This window comes from Panulirus ornatus, chromosome 4, assembly GCF_036320965.1.
Source record: "Panulirus ornatus isolate Po-2019 chromosome 4, ASM3632096v1, whole genome shotgun sequence".
NCBI classification, from domain to species: domain Eukaryota; kingdom Metazoa; phylum Arthropoda; class Malacostraca; order Decapoda; family Palinuridae; genus Panulirus; species Panulirus ornatus.
The window spans coordinates 74,715,395-74,734,833 of NC_092227.1; the positions used below are offsets into that span (position 1 = coordinate 74,715,395).

A 19,439-nucleotide genomic window follows, 5' to 3' on the forward strand; every position below is an offset into this window, starting at 1 on the left:
GGAAAAGTGGGAGACCAAATTGTAGGTGGAAAGATGGAGTGAAAAAGATTTTGAGTGATCAGGGCCTGAACATGCAGGAGGGTGAAAGGCGTGCAAGGAATAGAGTGAATTGGAATGATGTGGTATACCGGGGTCGACGTGCTGTCAATGGATTGAATCAGGGCATGTGAAGCATCTGGGGTAAGCCATGGAAAGTTGTGTGGGGCCTGGATGTGGAAAGGGAGCTGTGGTTTCGGTGCATTATTACATGACAACTAGAGACTGAGTGTGAACGAATGTGGCCTTTGTTGTCTTTTCCTAGCGCTACCTCGCACACATGAGGGGGAGGGGGTTTTTATTTCATGTGTGGCAGGGTGGCGATGGGAATGAATAAAGGCAGCCAGTATGAATTATGTACATGTGTATATATGTATATGTCTGTGTGTGTATATATGTATATATATGTATACTTTGAGATGCATAGGTATGTATATTTGTGTGTGTGGACGTGTATGTATTTACATGTGTATGTGGGTGGGTTGGGCCATTCTTTCGTCTGTTTCCTTGCGCTACCTCGGTAACGTGGGAGACAGCGACAAAGCAAAATAAATGATGAATAATAATGTATATGTCTGTGTATGTGCTTGTATTTATACATATGTTTATATGAGTGGATGGGTCTTTCTTTGTCTGTTTCCTGGTGCTACCTTGCTAGCACAGGAAACGACGATCAAGTATAATAAAGATAATGATAATGATGATTGGATTTTTCACTGAATGCTTGCTAAATTGTTTCAGTGTGTCTTCCCAAAGGTAGAGGATTAAACTCTGTCTCTATCCATGAAACATTCATTTATGAAAAAAAAGGGGAATAATTCCTTTTCATAAAGAAGAATAGTTAAGAGATCAACATCTAGGAAACAGAAAATAAGAATTGATTATCCCATACTTGCAATGTCCTTGACTGCCAACTTTTGTCCGCTTGTTTTTTAATGCTGTACAGGCTTCTTACTGTTAAAGCAAATAAGTAGTGTAATGTAAGCCAGAACTAGAGAAAAAGACTTGTCAAGTTTGGATAGGTTAGGCAAGGATATACAATCTAACCTACAGACAGCATTCCTCTACCTAAGGCACCAGACTATCATGGATGGAGAAAGAAGTATTTTCTTTGCGTTCTTTTAAGGGTGACCAGAAAGTTGGAAGATGGATTTATAACTTTTTGTATCTATCTATGTATCTGTATCTCTGATGCTTGTTCCAACTGGAGCTTTCTCAAGGGGATGGCCACAGCAATAGTCTCTTCATAACTAGTGGACTCCAGTGCCAATTCTTAGTCTTTAGTGCCTCACCCTTAACAGGCCACTGGCAGAGGGCAACTCTAGCACAGTATTTGTAGAGGCTCCTACCTAATGTTTCTACTGACTAATACTACGTAGTGTGTCTACCTAATGCTCTTGCCTACTACTTCTACCTAATGTTTCTACTTAATGCTCCTGCTTAAATGTTCCTACTTACTACTGCTGTCTGCTATTCTTGCCATTTTGCCAAAAGGCAGGGCAAGTGCATTGTGCTCACCAGAGGAAAATCTATAGTTACGAAGAATGAGCTGTGTGAGTTAAGTGTTGTCAAGTGTTATGTGTAACAAGGAGAGATTGTATGTTTTTAGCAGAAAGCCTGTAGTCCATGTGTGGGTGAGGCAGAAAGGGAAGGCAGCTACCTGGGTCAGAGGAATGCATCTTGACAGCCAATGAAGCACTGGCCCACTACACATCAGTCACTAACTCTCTCGATACCCAGGCAGGTAATACTGGTAACGTACCTCCCTGGTCGTTGACTGTCTACCAACTAACAACTACTTGTTATGCAACAGATCACAAAACATTAATATAAAGTAGGACATTTCCAGTGCCTCCATGGTAAAATGTTCAATCCCCAGAGGAACTGCACTTGCACCCATCCTGTTTTTCATTTTTGAATCTGGCTTCTACACAAACTCAAATCACAGTTTTATGTCATCCTTTGCCAATGATGTGAGAGTATGAATATCTTATCAGAAGAGGACACGGAAATTCAGGCTACAAATAGATATAAACAAAGTCGTCCACTTGGCTACTGAGGATGATATGCTTTTACTTGGGGAAAAGTTTCCATTCCTATGAGATGGGGAAACAGAAAAAATTATGAACGGTGCAGAATACTGGGTGGGCACAAACACTGCCATATCATGAGTGAACAACGTGAAACACAACAGAGAAGTTGTAGACTCCTCCAAAATTGGATGGGTTGTACAGACTTTCAAAACAAGGAAGGAAGAACTAATGATGACTCTCTATCATGTGCTATTCTCTTAGGGATAAGGTACTGCTATGTGCTAACATCGCCCTACAAAATGAGCAAAATTTTTGAGTTGGAAAGTCTTCAGAGATTTTTCTTCACTCATTGATGGAGCAAAGGAAACAAGTTATTGGGAACAGCTGAAATCACAGAAGGTCTACTTTTGAGGGCAGATGAGAGAAGTTTATCATCATTTGCTCTTGGAAAATTGTAGAAGGCAAGGACCCCGACCTTCATTTGGAGATAATTTCATATGAGCATGACAGCCATGGAAGACTCTTTGAAATAATACCTGTAAAATCAAAAGTTGTAATGTGCAGAAAAGAGAGTATACTGTAAACATTCTGAGCTCAAGGTTCTTCAGCCAATTGTTTGCTATTATTAAGGAATTTTAACACCATGGAATTCATATTGGAGAAAGTTAATACGGCCATGGCTCTCAGCATCTTGATTGACCATTGACCCAGACCAGCAGCCAGGCCCAGCGAAAGCTGAAGGGAAAACTTCTCTAAGGTAGTTCCTAGATATGTGATAAGAAAAATCAAAGTTGTGGATTTGGGGACTTTAGAAAGGGATGGTATCTTTAGTAAAAAAGTTGATGCTTATATTTTAGTGAGAAGATAAAGTCAGGGAACTGAAAAGCATTGCAGGAGATCATGAAAAGTGCCAGAATGTATTAACAGATATTGAAAAGTTGAAAACTTTTGTGAGCATGGCTGTCAAAAGGTTTGAAGATAACATGAATGTGGTTAAATGTGTAGGCTGCCTATTACTGGAGGAGCATTGAATACTGAAGGAATAAAGGAACAAGAAATAAGACTATTTGGCTAGTGGGGACAGTAATAGTGCAGTGAATAAAGAAGCTGGACAGAGATCTGCTTACTTTTAACCAGATTGAGTACTACTATATTGAATGAAACCTTGGAGAAAGCATTGTGCTCAGCTAGAGATAGGATGATCAGAGAAGAGTTTTGGAGCACTTGATGGAAGGCTTAGAGAGTGCAGGTTGTTCACAATGAATATTTGGTGATGATAATATGTAGCCTTAGCAAGATAAAAGCCAAGAGTGTAGATATATTGCAGATTCAGGAGACAGCAGACAAATGAATCACTCCACAAGTAAGAGTATATGGTGAAATTAACATATGTGAATAGGTGTTAGTGTTTGGGCTGAAAGTGCAACATCCCCACCTCCACCAACAACAAAAAAAGAAAAAGAAAAGAAAGAGAGAGACAAACAGTAGTTAAGGAAGAGAATCATGTATTGGTGCAGAAGAAGCTGGGGTAAAAAGGAGTAACCTCTGAGGATTACAGTTAATATGAAGGTACATAACAAGGAGATACCAAAGCAGGGTGAGAAACTTACAGTAAATGTTGGTTCCTGTGGGATGTTCTGTAGACATTAAAAGAAAAGAGGAACAAGAGAAACCTAATAAAATCTAGTTAGAAGGCAAAAAATGGGAGGGATCAAATGTGGTCAGAGGGTAGAACAACCCTTCCACCTCTAACTTAGTGGTAAGAGAATCATACTGAGTCATGTATACAAATGTGAGTGGGCTGGTAGTAAAATGGCAGAGAGCTATAGTTCAAGGACTGAATCGTAGAAGCCACTCCTGACATAGTTTGAGCTTTCAAAGATGAAGGTTATGTTTTTTAATCTGCTGTAATCATTTCACTTTTCACATTACTTTTACATTATGGTACCTGTTAATTCACTCATCCTTCATCACACACTTTTGATTAAGTCAGTAAATAATGGAAAGTTCGAACTTGTGTACATTTATTAATACTCTTCCTATGGTGTATCTGCAAGGTGTGAACCTCACAGCATGAGACATCTTATAAACAAATCCCTCATCTACGATACCTCCATTCTAGTTTTATTGCCACCTATTGGCCAAATATTTTATGGCAAGTCCTTCATGTAACATGAGACAAAACTGCATTATATTGATGGTGAATATGAAAGTTTTCATGTTTATGTACTAGTAGTGAAAAGATTACTAATATCTTTCTTAATGTATTTGAGATCAATTGTGGCTTTGTCTAGTTTTGTGGAGGACTAATGATGAGGTTTTTGTAAACTGCCTTAGACCTTAGCTATTGTAACAAAACTGTGAATTGTGGTGGTTGATATGTGAATAAAGTTTGATAATTAAAATTGTTTGTTCTGTTATTTGTAGTTTTATGCCATCTGGACATTTTGATTTTTTTGTGTGTACTCTTACTGGCCATGCATTTCAGCTTCGTGAAAATGTAATTCGTGAATGAGTTAAGCCCCAATTTTAGACTGAAAAGTCTGTCTTAAAAATTCACTAATTACATGGCTTTATATGTTAATTCTTCCAACTGTCTAGGTATTTTCTACAGGCTCTCTGTGTATGCACATTGGCCATACTTACATGATGGTGGTTTTAGGGATACTGAGGAGACCTGAATATATTCCTTTGCCTTTCTGAGTGTGGAAGAGACCTGTAAAGGTTACCAGTTTAGCTTTATAGGGTGATGTTTGAAGATTAGGTTACAGACTTTTAGAACATTACACTAATGCTTCACAGCAGCTGCATATTTGAAGAAAATCACATACTGTAGACTTTTATCTTAATGATATCTCAAGTCTTTTCCTTTCAAGCTGGGTAATTAGGGACCATGTACATTAGGGAAACACGCCCCTCACCTGTGTAATTCTTTGTCACAGTTTATAAGAATGTCACATTTGTTTGATTCTAAATTTGTATCTCGCATGCACTGACAAAATACATATTGATTCATAACCCACTCATTGGAAGTCAACTTGTAAACATATGTTGATTTAGACAATGCTTAATGGAACTTTTCATGAAATGTGTTGATAAGGATTTGAGATGGTGGAGTGGAGTGGAGTGAGGCTTACTGGGAGGGTGTAGGTGGAGCACTAAGGTGTTGTACATACCTCCTGAATTATATGAAAAAACAAATATCTCAGCTGGAAGTGGAGAAGAATGCTTATGCCATTTGAAAAATCTATTTATATGAGTGCCATTCCTCTTTTTATAAAGGTATGATAAGCATGAAATAATGCCCGAAACCACAGCTCCCTTTCCACATCCAGGCCCCACAGAACTTTCCATGGTTTACCCCAGACGCTTCACATGCCCTGATTCAATCCATTGACAGCACATCGACCCCGGTATACCACATCGATCCAATTCACTCTATTCCTTGCCCTGCCTTTCACCCTCCTGCATGTTCAGGCCCCGATCACTCAAAATCTTTTTCACTTTATCTTTCCACCTCCTATTTGGTCTCCCACTTCTCCTCATTCCCTCCACCTCTGACACATATATCCTCTTGGTCAATCTTTCCTCACTCATTCTCTCCATGTGCCCAAACCATTTCAAAACACCCTCTTCTGCTCTCTCAACCACGCTCTTTTTATTTCCACACATCTCTCTTACCCTTACATTACTTACTCGATCAAACCCCCTCACACCACATATTGTACTCAAACATCTCATTTCCAGCACATCCACCCTCCTGTGCACAACTCTATCCATAGCCCACGCCTCGCAACCATATAACATTGTTGGAACCACTATTCCTTCAAACATACCCATTTTTGCTTTCCGAGATAATGTTCTCAACTTCCAAACATTCTTCAAGGCTCCCAGGATTTTCGCCCCCTCCCCCACCCTATGATTCACTTCCGCTTCCATGGTTCCATCCGCTGCCAGATCCACTTTCCAGATATCTAAAACACTACTTCCTCCAGTTTTTCTCCATTCAAACTTACCTCCCAATTGACTTGACCCTCAACCCTACTGTACCTAATAATCTTGCTCTTATTCACATTTACTCTTAACTTTCTTCTTTCACACACTTTACCAAACTCAGTCACCAGCTTCTGCAGTTTCTCACACAAATCAGCCACCAGTGCTGTATCATCAGCGAACAACAACTGACTCTCTTCCCAAGCTCTCTCATCCACAACAGACTGCATACTTGCCCCTCTTTCCAAAACTCTTGCATTCACCTCCCTAACAACCCCATCCATAAACAAGAGACTGAGTGTGAACAAATGGGGCCTTTGTTGTCTTTTTCTAGTGCTACCTCGCACACATGAGGGGGGAGGGGGATGTTATTCCATGTGTGGCGAGGTGGCAATGGGAGTAAATAAAGGCAGACAGTATGTACATTGAGATGTATAGGTATGTATATTCGCGTGTGTGGACGTGTATATACATGTGTATGGGGGTGGGTTGGGCCATTTCTTTCGTCTGTTTCGTTGCGCTACCTCGCAAACGTGGGAGACAGAGACAAAGCAAAATAATAATAAAAAATCCAGCAGCACAATAACATACTGAGAAAGAAACATTTTAGAAAAGTTTTCAAATGTCAGAAAAGTGATAGAGTGGTGAATCAAACAAGCCATGCAGTGGATCTGCATAAGAAATGCTGGTTGCATACAGATATTAGATGTGTAACAGCAAATTTCAAGAAAGTGGCCCATCAGAATTCTTTTTGATATTTCGCATTTTCTTGTTCTACTTTGTCAGAGTGCTTTTAAGATATTCATAGTAGTAAATTCATCTGCAATTTCTCTCTTATTCTTGTCTAATCCAAGTTTATACATTGTAAACACTTCTGTTATGGTGTGGTGTGGTTTACTTGTTATGGATGCTTTAATATCAGTGATTAATGCTTTGTCATTTGTAAATATTAGATTGATGGTGATACTATCTTGTTGGTTTATTGATAACCCAAATTAAGTATAGTGTTTCACAGATGGCCATTGATTTGTGTAGATGCTCCTTTTCTTCTTCTAATGCTTTGTTGCCTTGTTTGATTTTAAAGTTGCATCTGAATTCTATACCATCTTTTTCCCATATCATGAAATTTGAATTGCAGTCACCTGACCATATTATCAGTGATTTTGGTTTGTGTGTATTCTTCAGTATCTTCTCAATTTTTTTATTACTGCAATGAATTCTGACATTTTCTTTATGGGTCATCTGGAAGTTTCAGTGCCTGTTAGATGAAGTTTGTTCCAACTAAAGCTAAATGGACGAGCATGGGGCCCAGTGAAGGAATGCTCATTTTTTGGCTTCCATCTTACAGGATATAGATTACAGCAATCTGTCTCTGATGGTACTTTAGGGTCGACATAGTATCCATTTTTTATGTTATATATTATTTCTGTCATACGTAATCACCGTCTCCTGCATCAGTGAGGTAGTGCCAGGTAACAGACTCATATAGTATATTATTTCTCTTATACTTAATCACCATCTCCTGCATCAGTGAGGTAGTGCCAGGTAACAAACTCTTATACACATATAGATATATAAATGCCCATACATGCACATATACATATATACACATGTAGATATTCATGCTTGCCTTCATCCATTCCTGGCGCTACCCTGCCCCACAGGATACAGCATCACTACCCAATGATTCAGTGAGGTAGCACCAGGAAAACAGACGAAAAAGGCCATATTCATTCACACTCAGTCTCTAGCTGTCATGTGTAATGCACCGAAACCACAGCTCCCTATCTACATCCAAGCCCCACACCTCCTTTCCATGGTTTACCCCAGATGTTTCACGTTCCCTGGTTCAGTCCATTGACAGCACATCAACTCCAGTATACCACGTTGTTCCAATTCACTCTGTTCCTGGCACGCATCTCACCCTTCTGTATGTTCAGGCCCCGATCGCCCAAAATCTTTTTAACTCTATCTTTCCACCTCCAATTTTGTTTCCTGCTTCTCCTTCTCTCCACCTCTGACACATATATCCTCTTTATCAATCTTTCCTCACTCATTCTCTCCATATGTCCAGACAATTTCAACACACCCTCCTCTGCTCTCTCAACCACACACTTTCTGTTTTCACAGATCTCTCTTACCCTTTCAGTACTTACTTGATCAAACCACCTCCTTCAACATATTGTCCTCAAACATTTCAATTTCAACACAACTACTCTCCTCCATACAACCCTATCTACAGCCCATGTCTCGCAACCATATAACGTTGTTGGAACTACTATTCCTTCATACACACCCATTTCTGCTGTCCAAGATAACGTTCTCTCCTTCCACAAATTCTTCATTGCTCCCAGAACCAGAATTCGTCCCCTCCCCCACCCTGTGACTCGCTTCCACTTTCATGGTTCCATTCGCTGCTAAGTTTACTCTCAGATATCTAAAACACTTCACTAACGCCAATTTTTCTCCATTCAAACTTACATCCCAGTTAACTTTTCCCTCCATCCTACTGAACCTAATAACCTTGCTTTTATTCACTGTATTCTCAACTTTCTCCCTTCACACACTTTTCCAAACTCAGTCACCAACTTCTGCAGCTTCTCACTTGAATCAGCCACTAGAGCTGTATCATCATTGAACAGCAACTGACTCACTTCCCAGGCCCTCTCATCCCTAACAAACTGCATACTCGCCCCTCTCTCCAAAACTCTTGGATTTACCTCCCAAACCACCCCATCTGTAAATAGATTAAACAACCATTTTATCACCAGAAAATTATTGTATAATAGATATGAAGATGTTGAATTATCTGTTATCTAATGTCAGGATTGCATATAAACACTTCGACTTTGAGGAAAAGAGAAAAATATTTGTACCATGTGTCTGACATATGGATCACCAGCTTGGTCACCCCATTTAAAGAAAGGTATAGGTTTGAAAACAGGTTTTGAGATGCTTAAAATTGTATATGAATGTAAAGAAAGTGGAGGCCCTATGTGCATTAAACTTTTCCATATACATTTATTGCACAACTAAGTAATCACAAACACACCTTAATTGGCTTCTTACATAGCTCTTCCTTTCATCCACTTCACATTTGCAATGTTTGCAAAATAACTTTTCCACCTCTCATATATTTTTAAAGGCAATACATGGCTAAGATTTATTGTGGTACAAGCATATGTTGCTCTTGGGGTGAAAGTATCTTACTTGTAGTTGCTGAGACTAGTTTTTTTAATGGTGTGAATACTAGCAACCCACCTCAGTGTGCCTCAGGCTTTATTTAGGAAAGGATGTTCTTTCTTTATTCCTCCTGGCTGCCACTTGATTTGGTAATTTTACTTCTAGGTGCTGTATTTCTTCCACACCTCTGCTTCAAAATGGTAGACTCTTACCTTTGTATGTTGGAGAATGCCTGAATTCTCATTTTGAAGCAAGAAGAGTTGGATATATGTGACATTTCTAGGCACACTCAGAATGCACAATCAGGTTGCTGCTTGCCAGCAATCATGGCCCTTCTGACAGTGTCATCCATCAACCAAAACTTGTCCCTGGTCACCCAAGGAAAACTTGTTAGATCTACAGATAACATCCCAAGACAAGAAGTATTGAAGCAACCCCATGTTTCAGCTAGTGAAGTCAAGAAAAGCCATTCAAATTTTAAAAGAAATGTCTCTCAAAGAACTACTTAGAATTGCTTGCAGAAGGACCTTCACATTCACTTCTGCAAGCCAGCTGTGAAACCCTTGCTTATGAGAGGAAAAATGCAAACAAATCACATTTGCAAAGAAGTACAAGGACTGGTGTGAGCAGTAATGGAGGAAGGTGATGTTTTCCATTGAAAGTTCTTATAAGTGTGTGGAGTCAGTGCAGGTGAGGGTGAGGAGGCTGGAGGGTGCCAGCTGGTATGGCTCTTGTTTCACAGTGAAGACAGTGCAATGCCCAGATAGTTTGATGATTTGGGTTTGCTTTAGTGGTGCAGTGAGTAGGGGAGGGTTGTACTTCTTACGAAGAATGGTACAATAATTGAAGAGCATTACATTGAGGTGATAGAAGACCATCTGATTCCTTATTATGAGGTTCACAGGTGTGATCACTTTATGCAGGATAATTTCCCCTGCCACAAGGCTAGAAAAGGGATGAATTGGTTAACAGAGAAAAATATTCAACTGCTGGAGTAGCCTAGGAACTTTCCAGACCTTAACCCGATTGAAAAACCTGATGTGTGTCAAGCTTTCTTCCTGCAACACATTGTCAGTAGCTTGCCTATTTCTGATCAAGATCTATGGACCCAGAACTTAAACCTAAAATGCTTCAGGAACCTAGCTAATTATATATGTAGACATCTGCAGATGGTAATTAAGGCCAAAGGAGAGACGTCAAAGTACTGAGATGTAAGTGTGACGTCACCTTTGAAAATATATGGGGGGCAGACAGATTTTTTTGTGAATACTGTATATTGCTTCACTCAGACTTCCATCTTTTCTCCAGCCCCATGTCTAGAATCAATATCTTCCCCCCCTCCCTTTCTTTTTTTCTTTCCAATTCCAGCATTTGTCATTACCTTCATCCCTTCCTCCAAATCTTGCTTGATTTTTCTTGATGGTTATGTTTCTACCTGTTGTTCATATGCTCAGCCTGTCCATTGATTGATGCACTATACAGTCAGGAAGTCTTTGTTATCCACATGCAGTTATGAGTTTTATTTTTTTGTGTATATTCATGATGTAAATGCTTTTTAATGTGGTTATCATCCTCTTTCTTTGGTATTTAATTGTTAAATCTTGCTTTTAATATTCTGTGATGAAGTGAAATTACACTTACAATTCCTTTTTATCTTTCTCTACAGCTGGTCGTCGAGAAGTGTACCTTGCTGATCGTGATCACTGTATATTCCAGGCGCCAGAGGTTGAATTTCGACAGAAACATGACCTCATGGTTCACTTGTCAGATACTTTAGTGGATGGGGTAAGAAAAATGTTTATTCATGATTATCTTAATGTACTATGGATGCTTCATGAATAGAAATCAGAGAACAAATCCAGACTTTAAACAACAGTATCTCTAACCTAATCATTGTGAAACATACTGAAAATTGGCGCTCCTTTCATCAGCACAGTCAGTCACAAGACCTGCAGCAACCAAGTCTCTTGCATATTAAATAACATGCACTCATTGCGCCAGTCCAGCCCCTGCTCCTGAAGTGTTACTGGCCCATCCTGATGAAATCCCTTCTCCCAGAGAACTCACAGCCATACACATTAGACAATACTCATTAGACAATATTCAGTAATCAGTTCAAATCAACCTCATCCCTAAGCAGGAAAGTCTTTAAAAGGCCTGCATAAAATACATTGGATTGAAGGCAAGAAAGTACGAATATGTACATGTATATGTATATATATATATGTATATGTTTGTGTATGTATATGTGTATATGTTGATATGTATGTGTGCTTATATGTATGTTTTTTTTTTTTTTTTTTTTTTTTTTTTGCTTTATGAGCATTATGTATATATGCATGTGTATATGAGTGGATGGGTTGTTCTTTGTCTGTCTCCTGGTGCCACCTTGCTGAAGTGGGAAATGGCAATCGAATATGATATTATAATAAAAACATTCCATTTTTATAAAGGTAATTACTTCCTCAACTGTAGGAATTACATCAGAGACCACTTCTTATATATTCACAGTGTTGGCATTTAGAAACAAAATTGTCAGACCAGTATGCCAGATTTTTTATTCAGGTCACCAAGATCCTTTTTTTATACATTTTATATGACATAACAGATGGGCATTTGTATAAGATTATTTTTGCCGAATATTATGTAGGTCCACTGTACATGGTATGTAGATTTCAACCCCTCAGAAATATTGCTCATGAATAGCATGAGCTTCCTACTTTTTTGCATGATAATTCACCCAAAAAATCCATCTTATACACAAATATATATGGTGCATCAAACATTTTCATAATTAGCTTTCTTTCACTCATTTTAAAGGTTCTTAAGATCATATCACACATAACAGTGTTGAATAGCATTATCTTATCAATATGCTCCTTGAATTCAAGATTTTCTTTGTGAGCATCCCAAGCCTTTGAAGTTATCTTCACTTTCTTTTTTTATTCACCTGAAGGGCCTCTCTATTCATGTGCTGAAATGCTGTTTAGTTTTTCTGTGCTTAATTTGTTCAAATCTTTGCATTTTCTCTTAGGCTTCCTTGTTTTCCACTACTTTACTCACTCTTGTGTCTTCAGTAGAGCTTTGTACTATACTCTCATTTACTCATTCATTGGTATCAGTTATCAAGATTAAAAGTGTTGAAGCTAATACCATTTCTTGCTTGACATGCCAGAGATCTTCCTCATACATATTTCCATTTACAGCTACAGTACTAGAAGGTAGTAGTTGGTATGCAACCACACCAACTAGGAGCTATATTACCGTTACTGTTCTCTTGGGTATTGGGAGGGTTAGTGATGGCTGTGGTGTGAGCCAGCACTTGGTGGCTGTCAAATTGCTCTCCTTTGACCCAGGTAGCTGTCTTTTGTTTCTGGCTCACTTACAAGAGGACTGCTAGTATTCTATCCTCAAACACACAATATCTCCTTGTCACAAATATCACTTGACAACTTAACTTACACAATCCATTCTTTGCAACTCTAGATTTTCCTGTGGTGAGTGCTTTCCTCCAGTTCTGCCTTTTGGCAAAATGGTAGGAGCAATAGATAGAAGTACTGTAGGTAGAAAGCTTTAGGTATAAACATTAGGTAGAAGTAGTAGTTTGTAACAGTAGGCAGGAATATTCGGGAGACACATTAGATAGAAGTAATTGGTAGGAACATTATGTAGGAGCCAGTGAAAACATCATGCTGGAATTGCCTTCTGCCAATGGCCTGTAGAGGGTGAGGCATTAAAGGCTAAGAAGCAGTACTGGAGTTCAACAGCTATGGAGACTCTTTTGGCATAGCCACCCTCCTGAAGGAGTTCCCAAAGGGAACGGGCATCAGTGATATATATAGATTGCTAAAGTGAATTGATGTTTCTGTTGTTTACAAATTCTTTGATCCATGTGCTTATTTTCTCTTTAATGTTATGTTTTGCTGCTTTCATTTGTAGTACTTTATAATTTACTTTTTCAAATGCTTTTGTGAAGTCATAAAAAGACAGTATCTACCCTTATTCCTCTTATTAGCATTTTATGTCATTATAGTCAACTGGGAGGTGTGTTTGTGTGCTCCTTCTAGACTGAAAACTGTGCTAATCCTCATTTATGAAAGTATTATTAATAAGATGTTACAGTATGCATTTCTCTATTGCTTTCTTAAATACTTTGAATTTGTATGATGTTAGGCAACAGTTTGGTTCCTCCTGTATATATGGTGCTATGTTTGCCATCTTGTTTAAAGATGCTGTGCTGGCTTGGTCTATGCTTTGTCTTAGTAGCCTTAATCAAGGGTTGATTGCAACCTGTAAGTTTTTAATGGATTGATGACATAGTGAACAGTCTTTAAGTAAGATATATGGATAGAACAGCAAGAGGAAATAACATGAAATTAAGCAAGAAACTTGTTAAAGAAATTGAGGAAGTACTTTTATATTATAAGAGTGGTGGATGACTGGAATGAAATCTCAAATGACATGGTTGATGCTGGCAGCATACAGAATTTCAAATAGTATGGTAGAGTATGCTCAAGAGATGGGGCCTCACAAATGTGAAGCTCCTTCCGAGTAGAGTACCATTAGGTAATTGCAAATAAGTAATTACATGTAGAAAAGCCAGAAGTAAAAAGTATTGTGATTAAAGCAAAGGAAAGAATTTAGAATGTGCAGCCTTATTCAAAAGGAAGAATGAGTGAGTATAGGTGGTCTGAGCATCTTGATTAAGTTCCATTCTCTCTTTTCAGGAAATGGTGATAGATACAGACCCAAAATCTGGAGTAAAATACCCTCGATATCTTATATATGATGCTGTTAGAATTCAGGGAAGAAACATTATGACAGACTCTTTTCATATGAGATATGAACGCATAATGGTAAGATTCTATACTTCTATCCTTGACAAATTTAAATCTGCTATTTAAAAACTTTGATGATATTATGAAACTACATTTTTTGAATCATTTTGATGATATTTTGAAAGTATTTTGAAACTACAAGTTTGGCAGAACTATTTTAAAATTTTTAAGACAATCAAAGCCTATAATGATAATTAGAGTTTTGTTATTGCAGTAATGTTGATAGGGATTAAACCATAGACTGACTTGACTCTATCCATTTTTTTTTTTTTTTTTACTGCAGATATTTCTTTAGTTTCATATTCCAAATGGTGGCTACTTACATTCCTTAGTTGTTAGCTTGATGACATAGTACACGGCAAACCACTTCATCACATGATTAGTCTTTAGTTTTGGAAATTCGAGGCTGGGCCTTTTCCCATACCATTAAGTTTTGGAACTTTGTACTTTTGTATGTCTTCTTGGTAGCTAAAACCAGACTGTTATGCAGAAGCAAGTTTTTTCTCTCATTTTCTGCCCTTTTTTTCATTCAAGGAACAGCAATCATTATTTGTAGCCTGTGCCATTGTTCTTGCTGTCTAAGTGCATGGCAAGAAAGCCTTGTGGTTTTCTTGGGTGTTTATGCAACATTTTCATTAAAATTGCTTTTGAAAGGATATCCAAAAAACATGTGACAGTGCTGTATGTATTGTTAAGAGGAAGCATATTGTGCTTACCATTATAGAGAAAGTGGAAATCTTAAAAATGTTAAAGATGTGTATATGATATAAAGAGGCATCTTGAAAATATGTTAAAATTCCACACTAAGAGTGAGTGATAAATCAATACATGAATGTGGCAGTGACTACTCTAGGATGAGAGGGACTGATACACCATCTTCAATTCTTTTTTTTTTTTTTCATACTTGACGCTGTTTCATGTGTTAGCAAGGTAACACCAGGACCAGAAGAGGTAAGACAGCATCTGCTCACATCCATTTTCTAGCTGTCATGTGTGATGCACTGAAACCACAGCTCCATATCCACAACTAGGGCCCATTGACCTTTCCATGGTTTACCTTGACACCTCATAAGCCTTGGTTCAGTCCATTGAAAGTACATTGACCCCAATATACCACATTGTTCCAATTATCTTTATTCTATGCATGCCTTTCACCCTCTTGCATGTTCAATCCCTGATCACTCAAAATTTTTTTCACTCCATCCTTCCATCTCTAATTCGGTCTCCCCATTCTGCTTATTCCCACCGCTTCTGACAAACAATGCCTCTTTGTCAATCTTTTCTCACTCATTCTCTCTATATGTCCATACCATTTCAGTACACCCTCTTCACCTGTCTCAACCACACTCATTTTATTACCACACCTTTCTCTTACTCTTTCATTACTTACTCGTTCAAATCACCTCACCCCACAAATTGTCCTCAAACATTTAATTTCCAACTCCTCGTCCTTCCTCCACACAGCCTTTCATATAACCCATTCCTTGTATCTATGTCATATTGTTAGGACTTTTATGCAGGTTGTACCGCTCTAAGCTAGCACACTGTGGTCTAGTAACTCCCATGGTGTGGCACATTTTGAATCTACCACCATTAGTTTGTGGATCTGCCACCAGGACAGCGCTGTTAGCAGCTCTAAGGTGCCAAAATCTGTTTACATTGCTGCTGAGCTAATTAACTCTTGTGAGTTTCCTATATTCAGGTTTTTGCTGAAAATGAAAGCCAGAAAAGTTTCTGAAAACTTCGAAAAGTGCCAGGAGTACAGAAGTAGACAGTGCACTTGTAAAGTGTTTAAGCTCTGACGTAATGAACATATAAGCATTTCTTGGGAGCTGCTTATTGAGCAGGCCAAAGTTCTTCATAGAGAACTAAAGCTAGAGTCTGACTTTGAATATTCTCAAGGATGGTTACACAAATTTAAGTAGAAAATGGAATATCAGCTCATAGTGTGTACAGAGAAAAGCATAGTGCTGACATGGAAGCTTGTAGTGTAAGGTCATATTAAAAGAATCTATAAAAAATCCAATTTTCTATCAAACAACCAACAGCAATACGCACAGGGCAAGAGAGAGTGCATGAGCCAGTAGTAACGAGTCGATCAAAGCCAACTACCAACCTATGGTCATTTGATACATTAACTACTTGTCACAAAGCTGTGACAAAGTTTGTGGATGAATTTGCACAGTTAGTGGCTGCAGAAAACATAGCCATAGAACAAGTGTATAATGCTACTGAATCTATCCAGTACTGGCATCTTTTGCCACGAAAAACCCTTGCCCAAGATACTGAGGAGTCTCAATCTAGGAATACTTCTGATGTAAACTGATGTAACAATAAAAACCTTTTTTGAAAGATTTAATGGTTGTATTGTTTCCTATTTTAAGCTTTGTTTTACCTCTGATAACACAGCAATATGTATGTAGAATGAGAGGGGAGGGGTTCCATTAGGGATCAACTTCTGTTTCCTGGTATTTTCTGTGGTCCGACAATGGCCGGGTCCCAAGGTTGCCAGATGAAAGAGGTTCAACGTGTACCTTCGAACACACCCAATCTTGCCCTCTCAGATAATATTCTCTCTTTCCTTATATTGTTTAGTGCTCCCAGGGCCTTCAACCTTCACCTGCTTTATGACTCACATCCATGTTTATGGATCTATTCTTTGCCATTTCCTCTCCTAGGTATCTAAAACACTTCATTTCATCCAAGTTTTCTCCATCAAATTCACACCCTCAGTAACCTGTTTCTCATCCCTGCTAAACCTAATGACCTTGCTGTTATTCATATATCCTTTTAACTTCTTCCTTTCATACACTCTTCTAAACACAGATGCCAACTTCTGTTGTTTCTCACTTGAATCTTCCACCACTGTCTTATCATCAGCAAAAAACAAGTGACTCACTTCCCAGGCACTCTCATCCCCACAGACTGTGTACTTGGGCCTCTCTCTGATACTCTTGCATTTACCTCCCTCACCTTCCCATCTGTAAACATATTGAACAACCATGGTGACATCACACCCCTGCCACTGACCATCCTTCAATTTGAAACATTCACTCTCCCTACTTCCTTCTTGCACACATGCCTTATACCCTTGATAAAAACTTCTCACTGCTTCTAGCAGCTTTTCTCCAACACCACATATTCTTAAGACCTTCTCAACCATATATGCTTTCTCCAGATCCATGGATGCCACTTACAAACCCATGTTTCTCTAAGTATTTCTCATAGACATTCTTTAAAGAAAACAAATGGTATTACTGTGGAATTTATTAAAAAAGGGGGTGACTTTGTTTTTGACTGGTTGGTGAGGATATTCATTGTATGTATTGTTCATGGTGAAATGCCTGAGGATTGGCGGAATGCATGTATAGTTCCATTGTACAAAGGCAAAGGGGATAAAGGTGAGTGTTCAAATTACGGAGGTGTAAGTTTGTTGAGTGTTCCTCGGAAATTATATGGGAGGGTATTGATTGAGAGGGTCAAGGCATGTACAGAGCATTAGAATGGGGAGGAGCAATGTGGTTTCAGAAGTGGTAGAGGATGTGTGGATCAGGTGTTTGGTTTTAAGAATGTATGAGAAATACTTAGAAAAGCAGATGGATTTGTATGTAGCATTTATGGATCTGGAGAAGGCATATGATAGAGTTGATAGAGACGCTCTGTGGAAGGTATTAAGAGTATATGATGTGGGAGGTAAGTTGCTAGAAGCAGTGAAAAGTTTTTATCAAGGATATAAGGCATGTGTACGAGTAGGAAGAGGGGAAAGTGATTGGTTCCCAGTGAATGTCGGTTTGCGGCAAGGGTGTGTGATGTCCCCATTGCTGTTTAATTTGTTTATGGATGGGGGTTGTTAGGGAGGTGAATGCAAGAGTTTTGGAAAGAGGGGCAAGTATGCAGTCTGTTGTGGATGAGAGGGCTTGGGATGTGAGTCAGTTGTTGTTTGCTGATGATACAGTGCTGGTGGCTGATTCGGGTGAGAAACTGCAGAAGTTGGTGACTGAGTTTGGTAAAGTGTGTAAAAGAAGAAAGAGTAAATGTGAATAAGAGCAAGTTTATTAGGTTTAGTAGGATTGTGGGACAAGTCAATTGGGAGGTAAGTTTGAATGGAGAAAATCTGGAGGAAGTGAAGTGTTTTAGATATCTGGGAGTGGATTTGGAAGCATGGAAGCAGAAGTGAGTCACAGGGTGGGGGATGGGGGAGGGGGCAAAGGTTCTGGGAGCATTGAAGAATGTGCAGAAGGCAAGAATGCATCTCAGAGAGCAAAAATGGGTATGTTTGAAGGAATAGTCGTTCCAACAATGTTATATGGTTGTGAGGCATGGGCAATAGATAATGTTGTGTGGAGGAGGGTGGATGTGTTGGAAATGAGATGTTTGAGGACAGTATGTGGTGTGAGGTGGTTTTAGTGAGTAAGTAACGAAAGGGTAAGAAAGATGTGTGGGAATAAAAAGAGTGTGGTTGAGAGTGCAGAAGAGGGTGTATTGAAATGGTTTGGTCACATGGAAAGAATGAGTGAGGAGAGATTGACAGAGGATATATGTGTCAGAGGTGGAGGGAACGAGAAGTGGGAGACCAAATTGGAGGGGGAAGGATGGAGTGAAAAAGATTTTGAGCGACTGGGGCCTGAACATACAGGAGGGTGAAAGGTATGCAAGGAATAGAGTGAATTGGAACGATGTGGTATACCGGGGTGGACATGCTGCCAATGGATTGAACCAGAGCATGTGAAGCATCTGGGGTAAACCATGGAAAGTTTTGTGGGGTCTGGATGTGGAAAGGGAGCTGTGGTTTTGGTGCATTACACATGACAGCTAGAGACTGAGTGTGAACGAATGTAGCCTTTGTTGTCTTTTCCTAGCGCTACCTCGCGCGCATGCTGGGGAAGGGGCTTGTCATGTATGAATATGTACATGTGTATGTATGTATATGTCTGTGTATGTATATGTATGTATACTTTGAGATTTATAGGTATGTATATGTGTTTGTGTGGGCGTTTATGTATATACATGTGTATGTGGGTAGTTTGGGCCATTCTCTCTCATCTGTTTCCTTGTGCTACCTTGCTAGGGAGATGGCATCAAAGTATAGTAATATAATTATAACCTGATCCAAACATTGTATAGCATTAATGAAACCACATTGCTCCTCCCCATTACATACTTTCACCCCTTCAATCAGTATCCTCCCATACAACTCACCAGTTACACTTAACAAACTTATACCACTGTATTTTGAGCACTCACCTGTGTCTCCCTTCCCTTTAATACAGTGGCACTATACATGCATTCTGTCAGTCCTCAGGTATCTTACCATGATCCATGAATACATTGAAAATCCTTATCAACCATTCAACAA

General features: G+C 39.0%; 1 protein-coding gene across 2 annotated transcripts in view; it reads left to right on the top strand.

The window, feature by feature from the left end:
* Positions 1 to 19,439, top strand: part of mRNA-cap (mRNA capping enzyme) — a 96,767-nt gene that overhangs the window by 51,497 nt on the left and 25,831 nt on the right. For both annotated transcript variants that reach the window (XM_071696986.1, XM_071696984.1), the window contains exons 8-9: positions 10,912 to 11,030; positions 13,973 to 14,101. In XM_071696986.1, coding sequence (XP_071553087.1) covers positions 10,912 to 11,030; positions 13,973 to 14,101 — 248 coding nt within the window. The remainder of the gene's footprint in view (positions 1 to 10,911; positions 11,031 to 13,972; positions 14,102 to 19,439) is intronic.